Source organism: Bos indicus, chromosome 7, assembly GCF_029378745.1.
Source record: "Bos indicus isolate NIAB-ARS_2022 breed Sahiwal x Tharparkar chromosome 7, NIAB-ARS_B.indTharparkar_mat_pri_1.0, whole genome shotgun sequence".
Lineage (NCBI taxonomy): Eukaryota > Metazoa > Chordata > Mammalia > Artiodactyla > Bovidae > Bos > Bos indicus.
Window position 1 is genome coordinate 18500309 of NC_091766.1, and position 22477 is coordinate 18522785.

The following is a 22477-nucleotide window of genomic DNA, read 5'->3' on the forward strand; positions in this document are numbered from 1 at the left end:
AATGGGAGAGAGAAAAAAAGATGGAGAGATGAAGAAGGAACAGAGCTTCAGAGAAACAGAGACAGACAGACTCAGAAGGAAAAAGAGACAACAACGCATAGAGAAGACAGAGAGACTGAGATGCAGAGAGAGACACAGATCCAGACAGAGACAAAAGCAGACGCAGAGGGACTCGGAGACGCAAAGATATTGAACCTCAGGGGCTGCTGCGACCCCTGCGCCCCCACCACATAGCCACTGGATGGTGCCAGAGAGCCACACTCTGCCCCACGGTTGTCCCTACCTGGCCTCTTGGCAAGCCCCAGTCCTTTTCTCTCCGCCTGCGGTTCCCCTACTGGTCCACTGGCACGTTAGCGGGAGGCCCGACCCCAGCAGGGAGATGGAGATGGAGATGAAGGCTGCAGCAGAGTTTCGCAGGAATCAAGGATGTCCAGAATCCCTGTAACCTTGCCACCCCCGTGCCAAGGCCCTGAGCATATCTCCTGTGCATAGCACTGCTTGTCCCGGGGTGTGTTTTCATTGGTCTGGGTGTGTGTGTGTGCACAAGTGTTTTGAAATGGGTGTGTCTGGTTTTATCTTGGGAGTGTGTATCCAGCCAGTCTCGGTCTCATTTTGTCTCAAGGTATGTGGTGTGTGTGTGTATGTGTATGTGTCAGAGGCTGGGGGGCGGTGTCTCTGTGTGTCTGATATTTCCAGGAACCCAGAAACTTGCCACACTCTCCTCTCCCCTCACCTTTCCCAGCAGTTCTGCATGGAGTCACCCAAGAAACTGGAGAACCAAAACATTCAGGAAAATTTCCTGGAATGCCAGAGGCAATGCTCTCTGGAGAGACAAGAATGGGTGTCCACAGAGGGGACTGAGCAAATTTTAGGTTCTGCTAAACCCAAGCACTTACTTGGTGCTGCTTTTCATGCTGTGGACCCGGTCTCCTCATCTGTATAATGGGTCTGATATGATAGCAGCCTCATAGATTTGTTGTTCAGTGATTAAGTGAGTTACGGTTTGTAAGGCTCTTTGAACCCTGCCTGGCACACAGCCTAAGGACTCAGTAAGTTTCAGAAACCATCTCTTTGATCCTTATAACTACAAGCACATCCATTAACCTGTGGGTCAGTGGGATCCTCTGAGAATTCTCCACTCACCACTAGGGATCTGAGGGTCATCTTAAAGACTCAAATAAAGCTGCGTTGGCTCTTACTGCAGCACATGAAGATCTTTGGGATCTTCAATCTTTGTTGCATCATGTGGAATCTTCTGTTGTAGCATGTGGGATCTAGTTCCCTGACCAGGGATCAAACCCCAGCCCTTGGCATTGGGAGAAAGGAGTCTCAGCCACTGGACCACCTGGGAAGTCCTTAGAGTGTCTTTTTTTTTTTTTTTTTTTTCATTTTTAATCAAAGTATAGTTGATTTATAATGTTGTGTTAATTTCTGCAGTACAGCGAAGTGACTCAGTTATACATGTTTCTTTTTAATATTCTTTTCCATTATGGTTTATCGCAGGATATAGTTGAATATGGGCTTCCCAGGTGACTCAGAGGTAAAGAATCTGCCTGCCCAATGAGAGGAGATGCAGGACACATGGATTTGTTTCCTGGAGTGGGAAGATCTCCTAGAGGAGGAAATGGCAACCCACTCCAGTATTCTTGCCTGGAAAATCCCATGGACAGAGGCGCCTGGGAGGCTACAGTCCATGGAGTCCCAAAGAGTCAGACATGACTTCGCAACTGAGCATGTTCATGCATAGTTGAATATGGTTCCCTGTGCTGTTCAGTAGAGCCTTGTCATTTATCCATTCTCTATAATAACTTGCATCTGATCAATAACCTCAGATATGCAGATGACACCACCCTTATAGCAGAAAGTGAAGAGGAATTAAAAAGCCTCTTGATGAAAGTGAAAGTGGAGAGTGAAAAAGTTGGCTTAAAGCTCAACATTCAGAAAACGAAGATCATGGCATCCGGTCCCATCACTTCATGGGAAATAGATGGGGAAACAGGGGAAATAGATGGGGAAACAGTGGAAACAGTGTCAGACTTTATTTTTCTGGGCTCCAAAATCACTGCAGATGGTGATTGCAGCCATGAAATTAAAAGATGCTTACTCCTTGGAAGGAAAGTTATGACCAACCTAGATAGCATATTCAAAAGCAGAGACATTACTTTGCCAACAAAGGTCCGTCTAGTCCAGGCTATGGTTTTTCCTGTGGTCATGTATGGATGTGAGAGTTGGACTGTGAAGAAGGCTGAGCGCCGAAGAATCGATGCTTTTGAACTGTGGTATTGGAGAAGACTCTTGAGAGTCCCTTGGACTGCAAGGAGATCCAACCAGTCCATTCTAAAGGAGATCAGCCCTGGAATTTCTTTGGGAGGAATGATGTTAAAGCTAAAACTCCAGTACTTTGGCTACCTCATGTGAAGAGTTGACTCATTGGAAAAGACTCTGATGCTGGGAGGAATTGGGGGCAGGAGGAGAAGGGGAAGACAGAGGATGAGATGGCTGGATGGCATCACTGACTCCATGGACGTGAGTCTCAGTGAACTCCGGGAGTTGGTGATGGACAGGGAGGCCTGGCGTGCTGCGATTCATGGGGTCGCAAAGAGTTGGACATGACTGAGCGACTGAACTGAACTGAATCCCAAACTCCCATTCCATCCCTCCTGTATCCCCTCTCCCCCTTGGCAGCCATAGATCTGTGCTCTATGTCTGTGAGTCTCTTTCTATTTTATAGATAGGTTCACTTGTGGCATAGTTTAGATTCCACATATAAGTGAAACCATGTGGTATTTGTCTTTGACTTACATCACCACTTAGTATATAATCATCTCTAGGTCCATCCATTGTTGCTGCAAAATGGCATAATTTCATTCCTTTTATGGCTGAGTAGTATTCCGCTGTATGCACTGAAGCTCTTATATGGAAAAAATTCATTCACCAGTTCTTGTAAACATTATGTGGGCCAAAATAACCAAACAACAACAGAAACAGCAGAAAAAACAGATTCAGCCCCTGGGCTTCCAGTTTGAGAGACCCTCTGACCCAGGGGAAAAGTTTCACCAAGAAATCTGTGTCACTAGAGGCCAAAGATTTGTGATTCCATAAGTTGGCCATGCCAAGTTCAGTGACTATGTCACAGGCTGGGGCAAGCTAGCACAGCATTCTCCCTCCCTATCTGCCTGCAGAACTGGTGGGGTGCAGGCCTCCACCTATACTCAGGCCTTCTGCCTCTGACTGCCCACGTATTCCTCTCCCTGCCAAGACAGCCAGAGTGATGTGTTGATTGCCACTCAGGATCCTGGCTCTAGGATTCTATTTTTTTGTCCACATGGTGCAGCTTGGGAGATCTTAGTTCCCTGACCAGGGATTGAACCCAGGCTCTGGGAGTGAAAAAAAATGTGGAGTTCTAACCACTGGACCGCCAGAGAATTCCCACTAGGATTCTAGAACGTTCAGGAAGAGGGGAGATTATTCTGAAGATCTAGAATGCCGGGCACTCTTAGATTCTGGGTGTCCACGATTTCAGAGATTCCACAATTCAGATCTGCCCAGGTTCTAGAACTCAGGGATTCACCAGGCTTGGCACTGCCTGCCCGGGTCTCCCATAATTGCCCGTGACAGATAATACAGTGTCTCGAGGCAGAAACCATGATCCCTCTAATCCAGCGGCCGAGGCCGAGGGCCTACCGCCTGAGGCCACCTGGCTTTTCCTAACGGCTTAATGAGAAAGTCAGAATTAATTGGAACTGGCACCCAGCACTTGCAGGGCTCGGCCTGGCCGGCTCGGCCTCCATATGTTGAAGCTGAGCGTCTCTGGTTCTGCTCTGACCTGTTCTGCACACCGACAGGTGTGTTGCCTGAAACTTGGAGGCTGGCCTGACAAGGGAGGTGGCTGGGGCTGTGGTGGCCAGCACCACAGGTGAAGTGAACCCCACCCCACCCCTGCCTGAGACAGTGCGACCAGCATTCTGGACCCTCATTCTCTCCCTCCTCTGGGCCTCAGTTTCCCTCCTTTGCTCAGTGAGACCAGCCTCAGGATTCTTTGTGGATTACATGTAAATTGCTCAGCCTGTGTGCTGTGCTATAATCTGTCCTTGGGCACCTGGATAGATTCCCAGAAGGGATACAGCAGTTTCTCATTTTAATAGCTATTATCAGAGAGATTAGAACATTTCACACATATAATGAGAGAGATTAGAACATGCACCCCCAGTGCATGAGACTGCTCTTTTCCCCAAACCCCAGCAACATGGTGAATTATCAAACTTTTTCATCATTAGCAACCTGATAGATTTTTTTTTTAAGTATTTTGTGGTAGTTTTATTTTATATTTAGCTTATGACAAGTGAGAATGAACTCCCTTTTATATGCTTAGAAGACATTTGTATTCCCTTTTCAGAAACTGTTCATATCATTTACCTCTTTTATTGGATTTTTGGTCCTCATTGACTTCTGAAAGCTCTTTACATATTAAGGAAATCGTTCTGTTGTCTATCATGTCTTGGAAAAGTTTCTCTGACTTAATCTATTGACCCTTCTAGTATTTGTGTGTGTGTATAGGAATTCTATATTTGTATGTAGTCAGTTACTAATCTTTTAAATCATTAAAGGTGTAATGTCGTGCTTCAACACACTACGATTATTATTAACCTTCCATGTTTTCTTCTAATAGTTTAATAGTTTCTTTGTCTCTCTCTCTCATTTTTTGCTGGGTGGGGGATGATCCATCTGGAATTAAATTTCCTCTTCTTGTTGTTGTTCAGTTGCCCAGTTGTGTACAACTCTTTGCGACCCCATGGACCGCAGCATGCTAGGCTTCCCCGACTTTCCCTGTCTCCCAGTGATGCCATCTTCCCATCTCATCCTCTAACACCCTCTTCTCCTCTTGCCCTCAATCTCTCCTAGCATTAGGGACTTTCCCAATGAGTCGGCTGTTCACATCAGATGACCGAAATACCGGAGCTTCAGCTTCAGCCCTTCCAGCCCTGAGTATTCAGGGTTGATTTCCCTTAAGATTGACTGATTTGATCTCCTTCCTGTCCAAGGGACTTTCAGGAGTCTTCTGCAGCACCACAGTTCAAAAGCATCAATTCCTTGGCATTCTGCCTTCTTTACGGTCCAGCTCTCACAACCATACATGACCACTGGGAAAACCATAGCCTTGATTATACGCACCTTTGTCAGCAGATGCTGACACAACACACTGCTGCTTTTCAACACACTGTCTAGGTCTGTCATAGATTTCCTGCCGCGAAGCAATCGTCTTCTGATTTCATGGCTGTGGTCACCATCCACAGTGATTTTAGAGCCCAAGAAGAGGAAATCTGTCACTCAGTTCAGTTCAGTTCAGTCGTTCAGTCATGTCCGACTCTTTTCAACCCCATGAATCGCAGCACACCAGGCCTCCCTGTCCATCACCAACTCCCAGAGTTCACTCAGACTCACGTCCATGGAGTCAGTGATGCCATCCAGCCATCTCATTCTCTGTGGTCCCCTTCTCCTCCTGCCCCCAATCCCTCCCAGCATCAGAGTCTTTTCCAACGAGTCAACTCTTCGCATGAGGTGGCCAAAGTACTGGAGTTTCAGCTTTAGCATCATTCCTTCCAAAGAAATCCCAGGGCTGATCTCCTTCAGAATGGACTGGTTGGATCTCCTTGCAGTCCAAGGGACTCTCAAGAGTCTTCTCCAACACCACAGTTCAAAGGCATCGATTCTTCGGCACTCAGCCTTCTTCACAGTCCAACTCTCACATCCATACATGACCACAGGAAAAACCATAGCCTTGACTAGACAGACCTTTGTTGGCAAAGTAATGTCTCTGCTTTTGAATATGCTATCTAGGTTGGTCATAACTTTCCTTCCAAGGAGTAAGCATCTTTTAATTTCTGAAAGAGATGGGAATACAAGACCACCTGACCTGCCTCTTGAGAAACCTATATGCAGGTCAGGAAGCAACAGTTAGAACTGGACATGGAACAACAGACTGGTTCCAAATAGGAAAAGGATTAGGTCAAGGCTGTATATTGTCACCCTGCTTATTTAACTTATTTAATCTGTCACTACTTCCACCTTTTCCCCTTCTGTTTGCCACGAAGTAACAGGGCTGGATGCCATGATCTTACTTTTTTTAATATTTAGTTTTAAGCCAGTTCTTTCACGCTCCTCCTTCACCCTCATCAAGAGGCTCTTTAGTTCCTCTTCACCTTCTGCCATTAGAGTGGTATCATTCGCATATCTGAGGTTGTTGATGTTTCTCCCACTTATCTCGATTCCAGCTTATAACTCATCCAGCCCAGCATTTTTCATGATGTGCTCAGCGTATAGGTTAAACAAACAGGGTGACAGCAGACAGCCCTGTCGTACTCCTTTATCAATCTTGAACCAATCAGTTGTTCCATACAGGGTTCTGACTGTTGCTTCTTACCCCCATACAGGTTTCTCAGGAGACAGGTAAGATGCTCTGGTAGTCCCATCTCTTTAAGAGCTTTCCACAGTTTGTTAACACACACAGTCAAAGGCTTTAGCATGGTGCATGAAACAGAGGTAGATGTTTTCCTGGAATTTCCTAGCTTTCTCTATTGCTGGCAATTTTATCTCTGGTTCCTCTTCTTTTTCTAAACCCAGCTTGGACATCTGGAAGTTCTTGGTTCACATAATGCTGAAGCCTAGCATGCAAGATTTTAAGCATGTCCTTCCTAGCGTGGGAGATGAGTGCAATTGTCCAATGGTTAGCACATTCTTTAGTACTGCCCTTCTTGGGAATTGGGATGAGGATTGACCTGTCCTGTGGCCACTGCTGCTTGCCCCATCCAATTAAATTTGCTCTTAGCCACCTTTAAAATCGCCATCTGAAATCTGATGGTTGTCTAAGAAGCTGCATAGAAAGCGGACAATAGCAGGATGGCTGAAGCCAGGTGGCTAGGGTTCAAATCCTGGCTCTGCCATTTTCCTCTGTGTATCCTCAAGGAAATTACCCTCTCTGAGTCTCACTTTGTTGCTGTTGTTGTTCAGTCACTGAGTCATGTCTGACTTTTTACAACCCCATGGACTGTAGAGCTCAGGCTCCTCTGTCCATGGGGTTTTCCAGGCAAGAACACTGGAGTGAGTAGCAATTTCCTTCTTCAGGGGATCTTTCCGACTCAGGGATTGAACTCGTGTCTCCCACATCTCCTGCATTAGCAGACGGGTTCTTTACCACTACCTTCACCTAGGAAGCCCAAGCCTCACTTTACTGATCTGTATAATGGGAGATAATAGTGCCATGTGAGAATTAAGAGAAGCTTTCTTTTCTTTTTTAAAATCAAGTATTTAGAAGGCCATCTGTCACTGAGCAGGGTTTTTTTTTTTTTTTTCCCTCTCTCTTTCCTGTTTGCTATTTTTGTTTTTATTTGCTTTTCCTTGAGGAGTTTAATTGCACTTGACGATTCTTTCCGCATAGCCAATTAGCCAGTGACTATGTTTCAGGAACATTTCAAAGTGCTTACGTGCAGTAATTCATTCCTTGTAACAATCCCATTGGACAGATGGCAACATTGAGGCCCAGACAGGTTAAGTTCCTTCCTAAGAAACATACAAGGGTCAGGGTCGGGCTCAGAACTCTCCATCTGTCCACTGCCCTGTTCTAATTTCAGCCTCCCTCCCCGGCTTTTGGTCACTGCTGAAAGAGGAGCCCCCAAGGGGCTCCACAGTAACTGGCTTCTAAGTACAGACAGCCTCTCTGAGGTCAAGTCAACATTCTGGACACCCAGAACTGGTCAGTCCTGTCCTGGCAGGTATGGCGATGGATGGGGGCAAGCAGCAATCAAGGAAGGCTTTCAGGAAGACGGCACTTGGATAAGACTGGAGAGGCTGGTGGAGCCTGAGAAAGGGGTTGCCAGGGTGGGGGAACTGTATGGAACTGGGAGTAGGTGATTTCCTGCTTACAAGCCTCCCCTGACCGTCACTGGCCACAAGCCTTGACTCTTGCTTCTCCCCACTAGGCACACAACTAAATAGTTGTTGATCATGGACAGGTAACTCCTTGTCAGGAGTGTTGAACTCCTACTCATATGCCAAAGCCCTAGTGCTCCATGCCCACCCATTTGGAAAGCCATCTATCCCTACTGGCCTTTTCCAGCTTGGGGTCTCTTCTACCACTCAAACCCTGACCGCATAGCACTGGGAATCTGTGTGTCCAGCTCTGTGTCTCTGACCTTCAGTTGGGTGACCCTTTAAGGCATAGCCCTAAATTGAGATTTCTCTGGTGCACAGCATCACTCACCCAGCCTGGACACAGAATAAATACTGGTTGAATGTATCATCAAGGAAATAAGGACTAAATGAGAGTCAGATATAAATACAAACCTCAGTCACTTCCCTCCAGGGCTCCCATCTCCCTTGGGGTAAAAGCCCAAGTCCTCCTTGTGGACCCTCAAGGCCCTGCACGACCTGCTGCATTCCGCCCCCACCGTCCCCCCGCCCCCTTAGCTCACTCTGCTCCAGCCCCACTGGCCTCCTCATTGTTCCTCCAAGACACTAGGCAGGGTCTTGCCCCAGGGCTTTTGCACGGGCTGTTCCCCAGCTCAGCATGCAGTAAGCACTCTTGATTGTGACCTTTTGCGTGGCTGGCTCACTCCTCCGTCAGATCTCCATTCAAATGCCACCTCCACAGAGGGGCCTCCCTTGACCTTGATCTCTGAAATAGCCGGCCAGTCTGGAGCTCTGGTCCCTGCCTGGCACTTCCCACGATCGGATGCAGTGTGCATTTACACAGTGATCTTTATGATGCGGCTGTTTTCTGTACATTTCATTCCCTGGTTCCCTGGGCGCCTCCATCTGCCTGGCGCGCAGTAGGCACTTAATACATCTCGGCGTAAACCGAGGGTGAGGGTGAGGGTCTGCGGGTGAGGGTTCGGGGCCGGCGAGTCTCCCGCCGCTCCCCGCCCTCGCGGAGCCTCCAGCCTGCGCGCCGGGCGTGCCCAGGAGGGCGGGGCGGGGCGCGGCCGCGGCGGGGGCGGGCGGCCTGGCCGGTCGGGTGGGTGCGGAGGGCGGGCGCGCGCGCGCGCGGGGCCCTGAGCCGGGTCCGAGCGCCCGGTGCGAGCCATGGAGGGGCTGCGGCGGGGCCTGTCTCGCTGGAAGCGCTACCACATCAAGGTGCACCTGGCGGACGAGGCGCTGCTGCTGCCGCTCACTGTGCGGCCGCGGGACACGCTCAGCGACCTGCGCGCCCAGCTCGTGGGCCAGGGAGTGAGCTCCTGGAAGCGCACCTTCTACTACAACGCGCGGCGGCTGGACGACCACCAGACGGTGCGCGACGTGCGCCTACAGGACGGCTCGGTGCTGCTGCTCGTCAGCGACCCCAGGTGGCCGGGGGCTGGGGCGGCGACCTGGGAACTGGGGCGGGGGCCTGGGGGCGGGGGTCAGGTGGCCCTGGCAGGAGTTCCGGGTGAGGGGTGAGTCAGGGCTCCGGGGAGACGACGGGGAACTGGAGTGATGGGTTGGGAGGTGGGTCAGGATTGATGGGGCCTGGGGGGCACTGGTGGGCCTGGTTGGGGTGGAAGATGGGAGGTGGTGGGTCAGGGCTGGGGAGGGAACAGGGGGCCTGGCTGGGGCCCAGGCGACGGGTGACTCAGGCCTATGGGGGAGATGGCAAGGAACTGAGAGCCTGGCTGGCATCCCGGGTTGGGTGGGAGGTGGGTCAGGATGGATGGGGCCTGAGGGGGCACTGCTGGGCCTGGCTGGGGGCCTGGCTGGGGGTGCTAGAGGAAGATAGCAGGGCACCCCAGGGCCTGGCTGGCATCGCCAGTGCGGTGGGAAGTTGGGAAGTGGGTCAAGCTGGGGGGAGGCGAGGAGAGAGCTTGGCTGGGATAGGGAGGAGTGGGATGGTGGTTGCTGGGGAGGGTGACTAGGGGCCCTTCTCACCCCTGTGTTTGCCGCCCCCATTCTCCCCTCCAAGCACTGGCTATTCTGGGAACCCGCTGGGAAGGAAAGATGGAGGGAGCCAGGTGCCAAGAAAGGTCAGGAGGGCTGCTTGATCCCCCTGTGGGCTTTCTTCTTTTATCACTCTGCCTCTCTGAAGCCTCCCCTGCATTTCTCTTGATCTTTCTGTTTTCCGTCAGTCTCTCTCTGGGGGATGCTGTCCCTGTTAAATTTCATTTCCTTTCCTTCTTCCTGTCTCTGTTTCTCTGTGTCTCTATTCATTTCTGTCTCTGCTGTTTTTCTCTATGTATGTATGTATGTCTCTCTTCCTTCTCTGTTCATCCATTTCCCCCACTACTCCTGTCTTCCCCACAAACTCCTGCTGCCCTTGCTGCCCATGCTGTGATCTGGCCATCTGGGGATATCCAGAGAGGTCCCCTGGCCAAGGTGACCTGACACGAGTGGGTCTCCCAATTCAAGGAGGGTGGGGGTTGGGCAGAAGGGCCATGGGAACAGCACACGCAGAGCCCTGGGGCAGCTTTGGGAAATGGTGAAGGCTGATGCTTGGCTAGATGGACAATGAGATGGAGGAGATGGGCAGGGGCTGGTCCCAGAGCCCAGGATAGACATGCTGGATGGGGGAGGAACTGGAACTTTCTGTGTTATCTTGGAGTTTATGGGGGTGATGCTTGCTGGGCCCCTAGAGGCTTGATCCACCAAGCCCAGGGTGGCTTTTTAAAAATATTTATTTGACCGCACTGGGTCTTGGTTGCAGCACTTGAGATCTTTGATTTTCACTGTGACATGCGTGATCTTTCAGTTGCAGCATGCAGACTCTTAGTTGCAGCATGTGGAATCAAGTTCCCTGACCAGGGATCGAACCCAGGTCCCCTGCATTGGGAGCTCAGAGTCTTAGCCACTGGACCATCAGGAAAGTCCCTGGGGGATATATTTTGAGAGCAGTAGTCTCAGATGACAGTCCTGAAGGCTCAAGATGCCGTAGGAGGGCTTGCCTCTCCAGGACCTCTCGAGGGAGGGTCTCGGGGTAGGAGGAGATGGAGGTGCGCTGGGAGAGGATGTTCCTGGCAGTGGCCAGACAAAGCCTAGCAGCTGAATGATGCACAAATGCCCGCACAATCAATGTTCAATATACAATAAGCATTCATTAATTGCCTACTGTATGCCAGGTCATGTGCTGGGCACTGGCATTCAGCAGGGACCCAGACTAGGCTTGCCCTCATGGAGCACAGTCAGTCTAGTGGGAGAGACAGACAAGGAACCAAATAAATATGTGATTAAAACATCAGGCTGTAAAAAGTGCTGTGGAAAGTTGCAGGAAGGTCAAGAGTGATGGAGGTGCTGCTGCCTTATCAACAGTGGCCAGGGGAGGTGTCTCAGAGAAGGTGACATTTCAGAGTACCATGTGAAGGAGGTGATTAAACAGAGAACAAGAGTAAGCAGGAGGCAGAGGGCACCACATATGCAAATGCCCTAGGGCAAGACCTAGTATGTTGGAGGAACATTGAGGAGGCCCCTGTGTCTGGGGCAAAGTGAGCGAGGGGAAGAGAGGGAGGAGGGGAGGGCAAGGAGGGGCTGGGGCAGGTCATGCAGGACCTTGTGGGCCATGGGGAGGACTTGGGCTTTGACCCCCCCAGGGAGATGGGAGCCCTGGAGGGCTATGGGCAGAGGAGGGGTGTGGCCTGACTCAGGTGCTCACAGGCGCCCTCTGCAGGAAGGATAGACTGGTGGAGGGGGGAGGTCTGGTGATGGAGAATGATGGTGGCAGCTGAACTAAGACAGTCAACTTGCTGCTCCTCCAACTCTCTAGGTGTGGTCCTACCTCAGGACCTTTGCACTGCCGTTCCCTCTACCTGGAATGCTTTCCGCTTCCCTCCCTCAGCTCCTTCAGGGCTTGGTTCAGTGTAGAATATCCTCAGTGTAATCTTATCCTGTACACTTATCCTCAGTGTAATTTTCCCTGACCACCTGTTTAAAACTGCATCCCACCAACACCTGCTTTATCTTTCTCCCTGGAACTAACTTGTCTATATTTCACTGATTATTTTTGCTAATATTTTACTAATTCTTTTCACCCCATCTCCCCCACTAGACTGTAAACTCTGTGAGGGCATTGTTATCCATCCTATTCACTGCTGTCTCCCCAGTTCAGTGCCTGGCACACAGTAGGTGCTCAACAAATGTTTATTGACTGTATGATTTCTGGAGGTGAGGAATAGGATGCTCAGAACATCTTCCTGGAGTCCTAGTGGCTCCTGGAAGCAAGAGAGAGGATCTCTAGGGTGGAAGCGCGTCATGGCAGATGTAGAAAGATGCACTGGCTGGATACCAAGCAAACCAGGAGGCCTTAAGTGCCAAGGTGAGGGCTACATTGGCCTGTAACCTATGTCCTTCTGTATCCCTCCTGCAGGTAACCTGGGTTGGAGGATGTGGAGCCATGGCCGAGGGGATCAAGGGTGCTGGCTGAAGGAGCAGGCTGGCATGGGGAGGGGAATCTCCTGGGAGCCTTGACCTCACTCAGGGTAAGCCTCTCTAGTACTTGGGACATGGAAGGGACCCTGGAGATAATGGAGACCATAGATAGGTAAACTGAGGCCCAGAGACGAAAAGGAACTCTTCTCTCTGATGACCATCACCCCTCTCCATATTCCTACACTTCTAGACCCTGGGGTAGGGTCACTGGCCTCATTCTCACTTCCCTTTGAACTAACACGTGGCCCTGAGTAATGCTGCCCTGACTTGCTGTGTGTCCTTGGGCAAATTGCTCACGTGCTCTGGGTTCTGTTACTCCTTCTCCTACCATTGAAAGAGTGGGCTTTGGTTGGCATGTTTGGTGTAGTTGCACTCTTTGCCTGCAATTCCTGTGACTGCCACCAGGTGGCTCCAAGTGCCAAGCTACCCTGGCTACCAGGGTGATGGAAGGGGAGGAGCTGGTGGCAGGTATTAGGGGAAAGGTAAGAAGGAAGACTGGTCAGAGAGCTGGTCTTTCATCCTTTTATTGGGGCCTGGATTGAAATTCTCTTATTCCCTCCCTCCTGCTGTTCCAAGGTTCTGGGCTCCCAGGATAGATGCTGAAACACTGGCCTGCCCAGCTGCTGCCCACCACCTGGGACCTTTCTGACGGAGCCCTAGTCCTTGACACCGACTGAGGACATTGCTGCTCCAGGGCAGCCAGCCTTCCAGTTATGCTGTGTGATCCTGAGGCCATGGCTCCCACCTTGGAGCTTCAAGTGCCCAGGGGGATCCACAGTGTCATCTTGGGAGGCAGCCGGAGGATGTCACACATGGAAAAGCGTAGAGCGGAGAGGAGGGGAGCTTGTGGGCATCACCAGCTCCTGCCTTGGACATTCTCTCAGGCATGCCTCTGCCCAAGCTGTGCCCCTTGCTGGAAGCACTTTTCACACCCCTGTCTTCAGCTCCAGTCCACCGGGGATTGCAGCCTCCTCCAGGAAGGATTTCCTTCTTCCCAGACAGTGAGCACCTTGTCTTCTTTGGGGCCCCCACAATCCCCCTCTACTGTGAACAGCCTCAGCTGGTGGGTGTGGCTGGTTACTCACGAAATCTCAAATGACTGAAGGTGGAGTACCCCAGCCCTCTCTCAGCACTCCAGTGTCGCACTGTGCCCCTCCCCCAAACCTCTCTGCATGTTGTACCCAGGCCCTTCCCTTGTCGGCGTCCTTCACTTGCAGCACAGGGTCTTCCGGTTGAATGGGTGGGGGTTGGGGGTGGGGGTCTGTGCCTGGCAGAGTGCTGAGACATTGATGATAATCATGGGGGGTGATCCGGACTATTCCAGGCAGTGCGTTGTAGGAATTCTGGGTACAAGACCCTCTGGGTAGGGAACTCCCTGTGGTCCAGTGGTTAGGACTCTGCTTCTGCTGTGCTTCCAGCCAGGGTTCAATCCCTGGTTGGGGAATTAAGATCCCGCAAGCTGCAGTGTGGGGACAGAAAAAAGGCCCTTCAAGTAGAACTCGGCAACTCAATTGTATTTCTGATCTTTGGCCACAGGGCATCGGGTCCTCTATGCAGTCCACCCACCGCCTGGGGTAGCCCATTCACATGCACCCTAGGGGGCTGCATTCACGCCCTGGATGCTGGCATCACAGGGCAGAGGCTCAGGAGTCTGGGAAGAAATAATGTTTTAATTAAGAGTTTTGTTGGCTGCAGGGCCGAGAGTAGGGACAGATGGATAATAAATCATGGCCAAGGGGAGAGTAGCGCTCAGATCGGACTTTGTCTTCCACTGGTTGGGGACAGCACCAGGCCTGCGGGGCTCCACTAGGCTCCCCTCAGACAAGCCTCTCCGGGACTGGCATTCCTCCTGCTGGGGCCAGGCAGTTCAGGCCCCTGCTCCTGCCTGCTTTCAGCCTCAGTGGGTCACGCAAACGCTGAGGGACATGCCCACTCCCCATCCCCCACCCCCACCCCCAGGACCCAGCAGGAAAGTGGGGCTTCTAATAGTCATCCCAGCTCCATTCTTTGGTTCTCACTATGTCCCAAGGTCTGTGCCTGGCCTCCACTTACTCTAGTCTGCCAACTGAAAGGATTGTCAGTGGTGGTGAGGATTATGACCCATTTTACAGATGGAGCATCCAAGGTCACCCCATTCTCCTCGGGTCTGCTGCCCTGGCCATCCTTGAACTGAAGGGTCCCCAGCCCATGCACAGGTCCCTGATAGAAGAAGGGGGAGAGTTTCCTGCTTCTTGGCTGAGGTGGGGGTGGGAGAAAGCATTTTCAGGCCTTTTTTGACATTTCACAAACAGTATGCAAATTGCATGCAAATCACATGCAAATCACCACTCATTTCTTAATCCTCGACAGCTCCACCGCGTTCTAAAATAATAATGTTGGACCTGTCTCTTGGTATTGGCCTGGAGGAGGGGTGCAAGTCTTTTTCCCTTCCATTGTTCTCTCTCTCTCTTTCTTCCTGTTATCTCTTTACTCCCTTCCCAGTGTTTGTTGGAGTCCTCCCAGTCCTGAGATGAACACAAACAGCAAAAGTGGCTTCTGACATTCCCATTTTCCAGATGGGAAAACTGAGGCACAGAGAGGGCCAAGCCTGGCCTGAGATCCCAGCACCACTTGTGGAAAGCATCCCCACCAAGTGCTGCCATAGACCAAAGTGGACAGTACCTGTGACCCACGGAGGAGAGATAACAGTGGTTGGAGCAGGCCTAATACAGCTTGGAGGAGCCAGGGGGAATTCTCCTTGGGTTTCTTGGCCTTGAGTGGCAGCCTGCTTGGATCTGGAGAAATCTGACATCTACTGATCTTACTCCTCAAGTCATTTCTCCTGCTATGCCATCATCGTGTTCTTTGAATTCGGGCCACAGCCTCTCTGCTCAGTTTGCATGCCTTACTGTTTCTATTTGCAAACTCCTCTTCATCCTTCAAAGTCCCAGCTCTCATGCCCCCTTCATCATGCAGCTGTTTCTGATCCGTCTGAGGTCTGATCTTTCTCTCTGGTCCAACCTGACCCTTTTGCGTACAGCAGCATTATTGTACACTCTGGATTGTTCCCAGCACTTTTCTGATGATTATTTTTTGTTTTTGGTTGCACTGGGTCTTAATGGCTGTGCTCAGGCTTTCTCCAGTTGTGGTGAATGGACACCACTCTTTGTTGCGGTTCACAGGCTTCTTACTGCAGTGGCTTCTCTCGCTGTGGAGCACAGTTGCTCTGCAGCATGTGGAATCTTCCTGGCCCAGGGATCGAACCCATATCGCCTGCATTGCCAGGTGGATTCTTATCCACTGTACCACCAGGGAAGTCGAACACTTGTCTGATTTATACACACCTCCAGACTTGTATTTTCTGCCCAGGAAGTGCTTTCGGGTCTTTTTCACCTGACGTAGTCCTACATTTTCAAGGTCCTGGCACTAATGCCCAATCTCCATTGGGTTCAGCAGCCCTCTCCCAGTTGGCCTCTGGGTCCTAAGCCTCCAGCCCGCCTGGCTCACTCCTGACCCACAGAACAGGGAGGTCTGTTTGTCCTCCCAGTCTTAGGAGTCACCTCTAAGTCACCCAGGATCACTCAGGCTGGGACTAGGTACAGAGGGACCGAATTGAGTGTGTATAGAATAACAGATTAAGTGTTTGGACACACGGCCAAGTTCAATCTCCCTAACTTGGCCTTGAGCTTCACCTTCCATTGACAGTTCAGCCCCAAGCACGTCCTTTCCTCTTCCCTCTTTACTCATCTCCAGGAATGCTTTTCCCTTGACTCCTATTCTGGGTGACCCCAAGCCAGCCCCCTCCCATCTCTGGGCTGTGAAAATAGGGGAAGCCTGGTCCCCGCCTCAGGGCCTCTCAGGTTCCTGGCTCCACCCCAGAAGCAAGTCTGGGCTGTGAGGAGTTTCGGGTGAGACTTGGCAGTTACCATCTCTCGCTGGGGCCCGCGGCGTCCTGGGGAGGGGCCACCTCCCGCCTTGGCTGCCCACTCACTTTGTGCTCCCAGAAGTTGGAGGGGAATTTTCCTGGGTGGCAGGTAAACCCAGGTGGTTCCCAGAGGAGGCATCTGTGGCTCAGCCAGAAACTTCAGGTGCCCGGACTTCCCACTTCGGTTTTGCTCTGCCTTCCTCCCTTCCCTTCTCTCTCTGGGACTCCAGACTGGATTCTGGCATTATCTAACTTTGTCCATTACTTCAACGGGCATATGTTGAGCATGCTCTGTGTGCCTGGTCTGGTGCTGGCTGCTGGAGATACCAACACAGAGCTTGCTTTGGCTGCCTTAGATGGCGGGGCAGGCTGTTCACTGCACAAAAACATCCAGCTGGGGTCAGAGGGCCTCAGGAAGGGGACTCTTTTTGAAATTCACACAAAGTGTCCTATACCACTGAGTGGTGGTCCTGACCCTGCTGCCTCCCTGCCTGCCCCCAACCTGTGTGTCCATCCACTCAGTCTCTTCTGCACGTATCTGCCTCCCATTTATCACTTCTTTCTCTGTGTCTCTTGATCTCTGCTTCTCCACTGTCTCATTCCGAGTCTATCTGTCTCCATTGCTGTCTCTCTCTCTCTCCATGTCTCTGGCAGTTTCTCTGTCTCTTTCTCTCTCCATATTCCTGTATCTGTCTCTCGTATCCACTCTCAGAAAGGATACCCTTTCCTGCCGATCCTCTGAGCGCAACCTCTGGGGTGTTTCCAAAAGCTGCTGGGACTGCCCATTCTGTAATTGTGGATGAAGCACCTCCTGTTTGCAGGCACTGAGGACAGCATGGTGACCGGGACACCCAGCTGTTGGCCGTCTTGGAGTTATAGATCCAGCAGAGGAGACAGAAGCCACAGGGCGGTGCTCCTGGGACCCTGGAAACCCCTCCTCTGAGCTTCCCCCCAGTCCTCTTCTGAATGACCTCAGGTGATCCTTGTTCCTCTGTGGGCCTCAGTCTCCAAACCTGCCCAAGGAGGGAGGGAGGTGTTTAAGGTGGCTGGGCCAGACTGCTTGCACGGTCTGGGCTATCTGTAGGCAGAGAGATCCTGACTCATCCCCAAGCCAAAAAGCGTTTGAAAGATCCTCTAACGGAAAAACAGTTCTAAGAAAAAAGAAAACAAAAAGTCACAGTCACCTGCCCAGGCTGCTGTCTGACTCACCTGGGGTGGAAGCAGCCTTACTGCCATCCCCTGGAACATCTGAGAAACTTCCCACCTCTTCCCCTGATGGCCCCTGGCTGCTGTTGGCCTCACCGTGATGGCTCCAGACCTGGCACTGACCTCACGCTTGTGCTGTGGGCTCCAGTCCCACTTAACCACCTTGCTGACCTCTGAGTGGGAGAAACTCTTTCTGGCCACAGGACCTTTGCATGCGCTGTTTCTGCATTTGGAAGACCCTCTCCCCACCTCTCACCTTTCACTCTCCGCTTTGCGGGTTCAATATCACTTCCTTGGGGAAGCTCTGAACAACCACGTCCCCTTGGTTTTGCATTCACAAAGTATCCTGTTCTCTTCCTTTGTAGCATTAATTATTTATATTATTATTCATTCAATGTGTTATTTTCCCCACTAGCCTCTGGGCACCAAGAAGGCTGGGATGAGGTCTGGTCTGGTCACTGCTGGATTGTGCAGCATTTAATAACCCAGAGTAAGGGAGTGGGAGCCAAGGACACCCTCCCTTCTCAGGCTCCATAAGGGTCCCCCGCCCTGGTTTCTGCCACCACTGGGTCTAGCTCCAGGTGGCTGCAGGGCACAGAGCCTGGGGATTGGGATTCCACGCACTCTGGCTCCTGCCACTTTGATAAATGGGGGAAATTCAGAATTAATTATTGACTGCTGCACCGAGCCGGCCTGATCTGGACAGATAAAGTGTGTCCTCACTGTCGCGGCTACCCAGCACTTCTCGGAGTTTATTAGAGGTTGGGAGGCGGCTGGCCAAGGGGGAGAAGCCCAGAAGGCATGGAGCCAGATGGAGCTGGTTTGCAAAGCCTGGCTCGGCCAGGCCACTTCGGAAGGCCACAGCGGTCCGCGGATCTCATTGCCCTTTGGGGAGGTCGAGTAGAAGCCGGGGCGGAGGGGAGAACTTGGGCTTTTACACTGAGGGAGGCGGGACCCTGGAGGGCTGTGCGCAGAGGAGGGGCGAGGCCTGACTCAGGTGCTCACAGGCGCCCTCTCGTGGCTGCTTCTGGGAGGCCCGACTGTGGGGACTGAGTTTGGGAGCCAGGACCCCAGGGTGGAGGCAACTGCGCTGGTCCAGGTGAGTGATGATGGGGGGAAGAGCGTTCCAGGCAGAGGGAACATGCAGTGCAAAGGCCCTGAGGCAGGGCCATGCCTAGTGTGGGAGGAACAGTAATGAGGCCCATGTGGCGGGAGCAGAGTGAGGGAGAGGGGAGCGGGAGGGGGTCCGGCTGGGAGGAGACAGGGCAGGACCTGGTGGGGAGGGTGTGGGCTTTTCCTCCTACATGGATGGGATGTGGTGGGCTTAGCAAGAACAAGAGCTCTGACTGGCGAAGGCTGGTTGTACAGCCTCTGGATCCAGGCACTCCAGATGAGTGCCTGAGGTTAATGGACTTCCCAGGTGACTCAGAGGTAAAGAATCCGATTGCCAATGGAAGAAATGCAGGTTCGATCCCTGGGTGGGGAAGATCCCTTGGAGAAGGGAATGGTAACCCATTCCAGTATGCTTGCCTGGAGAATCCCATGGACAGAGGAGCTTGGGGGGCTACAGTCCTTGGGGACGCAAAAGAGTCAGACACAACTTAGTGACTAAACAGCAGCAACAGTGAGCCTAATGACTTGCCCTTCTGGGCCTCAGTTTCTCATCCATAAACTCAGTCCAATAGTAGGACACCCTCTCATAGTTCAGTTCAGTCGCTCAGTCGTGTCCGACTCTTTGCGACCCCATGAACCGCAGCACGCCAGGCCTCTCTGTCCATCACCAACTCCCAGAGTCCACTCAAACCCATGTCCATTGAGTTGGTGATGCCATCCAACCATCTCATCCTCTGTCATCCCCTTCTCCTCCTGCCCTCAATCTTTCCCAGCATCAGGGTCTTTTCCAATGAATCAGCTCTTCGCATCAGGTGGCCTAAGTATTGGAGTTTCAGCTTCAACATCAGTCCTTCCAATGAACACCCAGGACTGATTTCCTTTAGGATGGACTGGTTGGATCTCCTTGCAGTCCAAGAGACTCTCAAGAGTCTTCTCCAACACCACAGTTCAAAAGCATTGATTTTTCAGTGCTCAGCTTTCTTTATAGTCCCAACTCTCCCATCCATACATGACCACTGGAAAAACCATAGCCTTGACTAGACAGACCTTTGTTGGCAAAGTAATGTCTCTGCTTTTTAGTAATGCTGTCTAGGTTGATCATAACTTTCCTTCCAAGGAGTAAGCGTCTTTTAATTATAGTGGTGAGGCTCAAATGAGCTCGGGATAGGGAGGAGCTACTGGTGCCATGAAGCAGCCGTGACAGGGATTAGGGTTAAGACAGCAAGCCCCTGGCCTTCACACAAAACTTAGGAGGCTTGGAGGAAGGTAGACAAAAGGTACAAACTTCCGGTTATAAGAGAAACAAGTACCAGTGATGTAATGTACTCGATGACTGTAGCTAACACTGCTGTATGATATATAAGAAACTCGTTAAGAGAGCAAGAAATCCAGGGTCTTCCCTGTATGTCTGGTGATTGGGACTCCATGTTTCCACTTCAGGGAGTTCACGTTTGATCCCTGGTCAGGACACTATCAAGCCATGAAAATAGAAAAAGAGAGATTAAATCCTAGGAGTTCTCAGCACAAGGAGAAAAAAATGTTTCCCTTTATCCTTTTCTTTATTTTCTTTCTGTTGAATCTATATGAGAAGATGGATGTGAGTTGAACCTATTGTGATGATCATTTTGCAATATGTGTAAATCGAACCATCACGGCCTTAAACTTATGCATTGATGTATGTCAATTATTTCTCAATAAAAGTGGGGAAAAAAACTTTAGAGGAGCTGTCAAACTCAGTCATCTGGATAAATACGATTTTAATGTAACATTGGAAAGAAAACTCGAATGCAAAAACATCTACAATGAACAAAGTATCTAAGTGTTAAATATTGACAGGCTCTGACTGCGCGCAGTGGCTCCAGCCTTCACACTCACCTCACCCATTCTAGGCGCTACAGCACTTGGGAGGCCTCCCCCCACCCAGCCTCCCCTCCCTGCAGTAAAGGCCTCTGATTAAACCTTAATTCCAGATGATTAAGCCCAGGGGTCTGGGGGCCTGGCAGTTCTGCAGGAGGGAGGCCCTGGCAGGGGTGGGCCAGCCTGGGCCTCCCTGGGGGAGAGGGAAGGCCAGGAAGGAGGCGGCTGAGTGGCTGGAGTGGCAGCTGGAACTTAATTAGCCCCTCAGGATTAATTACTAGGCCCAGGAACAGGCTGAGAAATCTATTACTCGAGTGGCTCCCGGCTCCAGGCTTCCCTCATTCGCTCCATCATTTTTTCTCTACACCTCCTTCTCATTCTTTTCCAACAAAATATATTTGTTGAAAAAATGCACCTTTATATCCTATCGTGAAAACACAGATAATATATTTTTTCAGCAGAGTAGATAGTATATAAATTTGGGGGGATATACATTGAAGGAAATATTTAACTGTTAAAAAGTGATCTACGTGGTTCTGGTTGGAACCATGGCAACCACTGTGAGCACTGAGCCTGTACTGAGAGCTTATACACCCTTCTTAGCTCACCTTCTCCTCACAATAGCTCTGGTAGGGGGGTTGCTAGAAGGAGGCGGGAGGGTAGAGAGGAGATGGTGCTGGACTTGCTATTTTCTTCTCCAGGGGTTCTTCCCAACCCAGGAATTGAACCTGCGTCTACCTGCATTGTAGGTAAATTTTTTTTTTTTTTTTTTTACCACTGAGCCACCTCGGAAGTTCATTTTGCTAGAGCTTTCTAACTCTATGATCTGTGCTCTGGGCTCCATGGAATACCCTGGAGTGGGACTTGAGATCTCGTCCTGCAAAGCCCTGACAGGCTGTTCTGTGAGCCACTTCAGGTTCCACTTGAGCCCACTTCTTGCTACTTTTTGCTTTCTGCCTCCAAGCTTTCGCCTCAGTTGCTCCCCACCCCAGGAATGCCCCCTCCTTCCTTTGTGTGAATCTGCCTTATCTTCAAAACTCAGGGCAGGGGACTTCCCTGAGGGTCCAGTGGCTAAAACTCTGAGCTCCCAATACAGGGGGCCCGGGTTTGATCCCTGGTCAGGGAACTAGATCATGCAGCAACTGCTGAGCCTGTGAGCTCTAGAGCCCTCATGCCACAACTAGAGAAGGCTGCACGTGCCCACAACAAAGACCCTGTGCAGTCAAAAGATAAAAATAACAAAAGCCAACCAAACCGAACAACCCCCACCCACAAAACCACAGGGCACTTGTCTGCAGGAGGCTTTCTTTGTGAACCCCCAAATTGAGACTTCACCCACTCTACCATGGCCCTCCCCAGTCCCTGCCCATCTGGGGATTCACTGTATCCTCCTTTGAACCCTGCGTAGCTGAGCTCAGGTCAGATCTCAGTCATGGGGGGGACACTGGGCTCTTTGGTTCCTCCTCTCACCCCTAAGCACTAGCATCATCCTCCTGTTTTAGAGGGAAGGAAACTGAGTCTGAGAGAGAGAGCCAGTGGCCTGACTCTCACACCAGGGAGGGGACAAACTCTGACACTGTCATGAACTGCCTCCTATGTCCACTGTCCTGAACTGGCCAGAAGGGAAACCATCCCCAACAGACAAACTGGCCTTCCCCAGGTCACATGGCTGGTCCTGGCGATGGAGTCAGGGATGGGTTCCTCCTCAGAATGGAAGATGAGGGCTTCCCTGGTGGCTCAGTGGTAAAGAATCCATCTGCCAGTGCAGGAGACACGGGTTCCATCCCTGATCTGGGAAGATCCCATAGGCTGTGGAGCAACTGAGCCTTGGGGGCCACAACTATTGAGCCTGCGCTCTGGAACTCAGGAGCTGGAACTACTGAGCCCATGTGACGAAGCCCATGAGCCCTAGATCTGGTGCTCTGCAGCAAGAGAAGCCATCACAATGAAAAGCTCTCACACCACAAGTGGGGAGTAGCCCGCGCTTGCTGCAACTAGAGAAAAGCCCGCACG

At 51.3% G+C, this 22477-nt stretch overlaps 1 protein-coding gene across 1 annotated transcript; it reads left to right on the forward strand.

The window, feature by feature from the left end:
- The first annotated feature begins 9040 nt into the window (after positions 1-9040).
- On the forward strand, positions 9041-20325 carry TINCR (TINCR ubiquitin domain containing). Its single transcript, XM_070793045.1, has 3 exons — positions 9041-9338; positions 12323-12434; positions 12961-20325. The coding sequence occupies exons 1-2, from the start codon at positions 9079-9081 to the stop codon at positions 12324-12326; spliced, it is 264 nt and encodes an 87-aa protein (XP_070649146.1). The 5' UTR covers positions 9041-9078; the 3' UTR covers positions 12327-12434; positions 12961-20325.
- The last annotated feature ends 2152 nt before the right edge of the window (positions 20326-22477 follow it).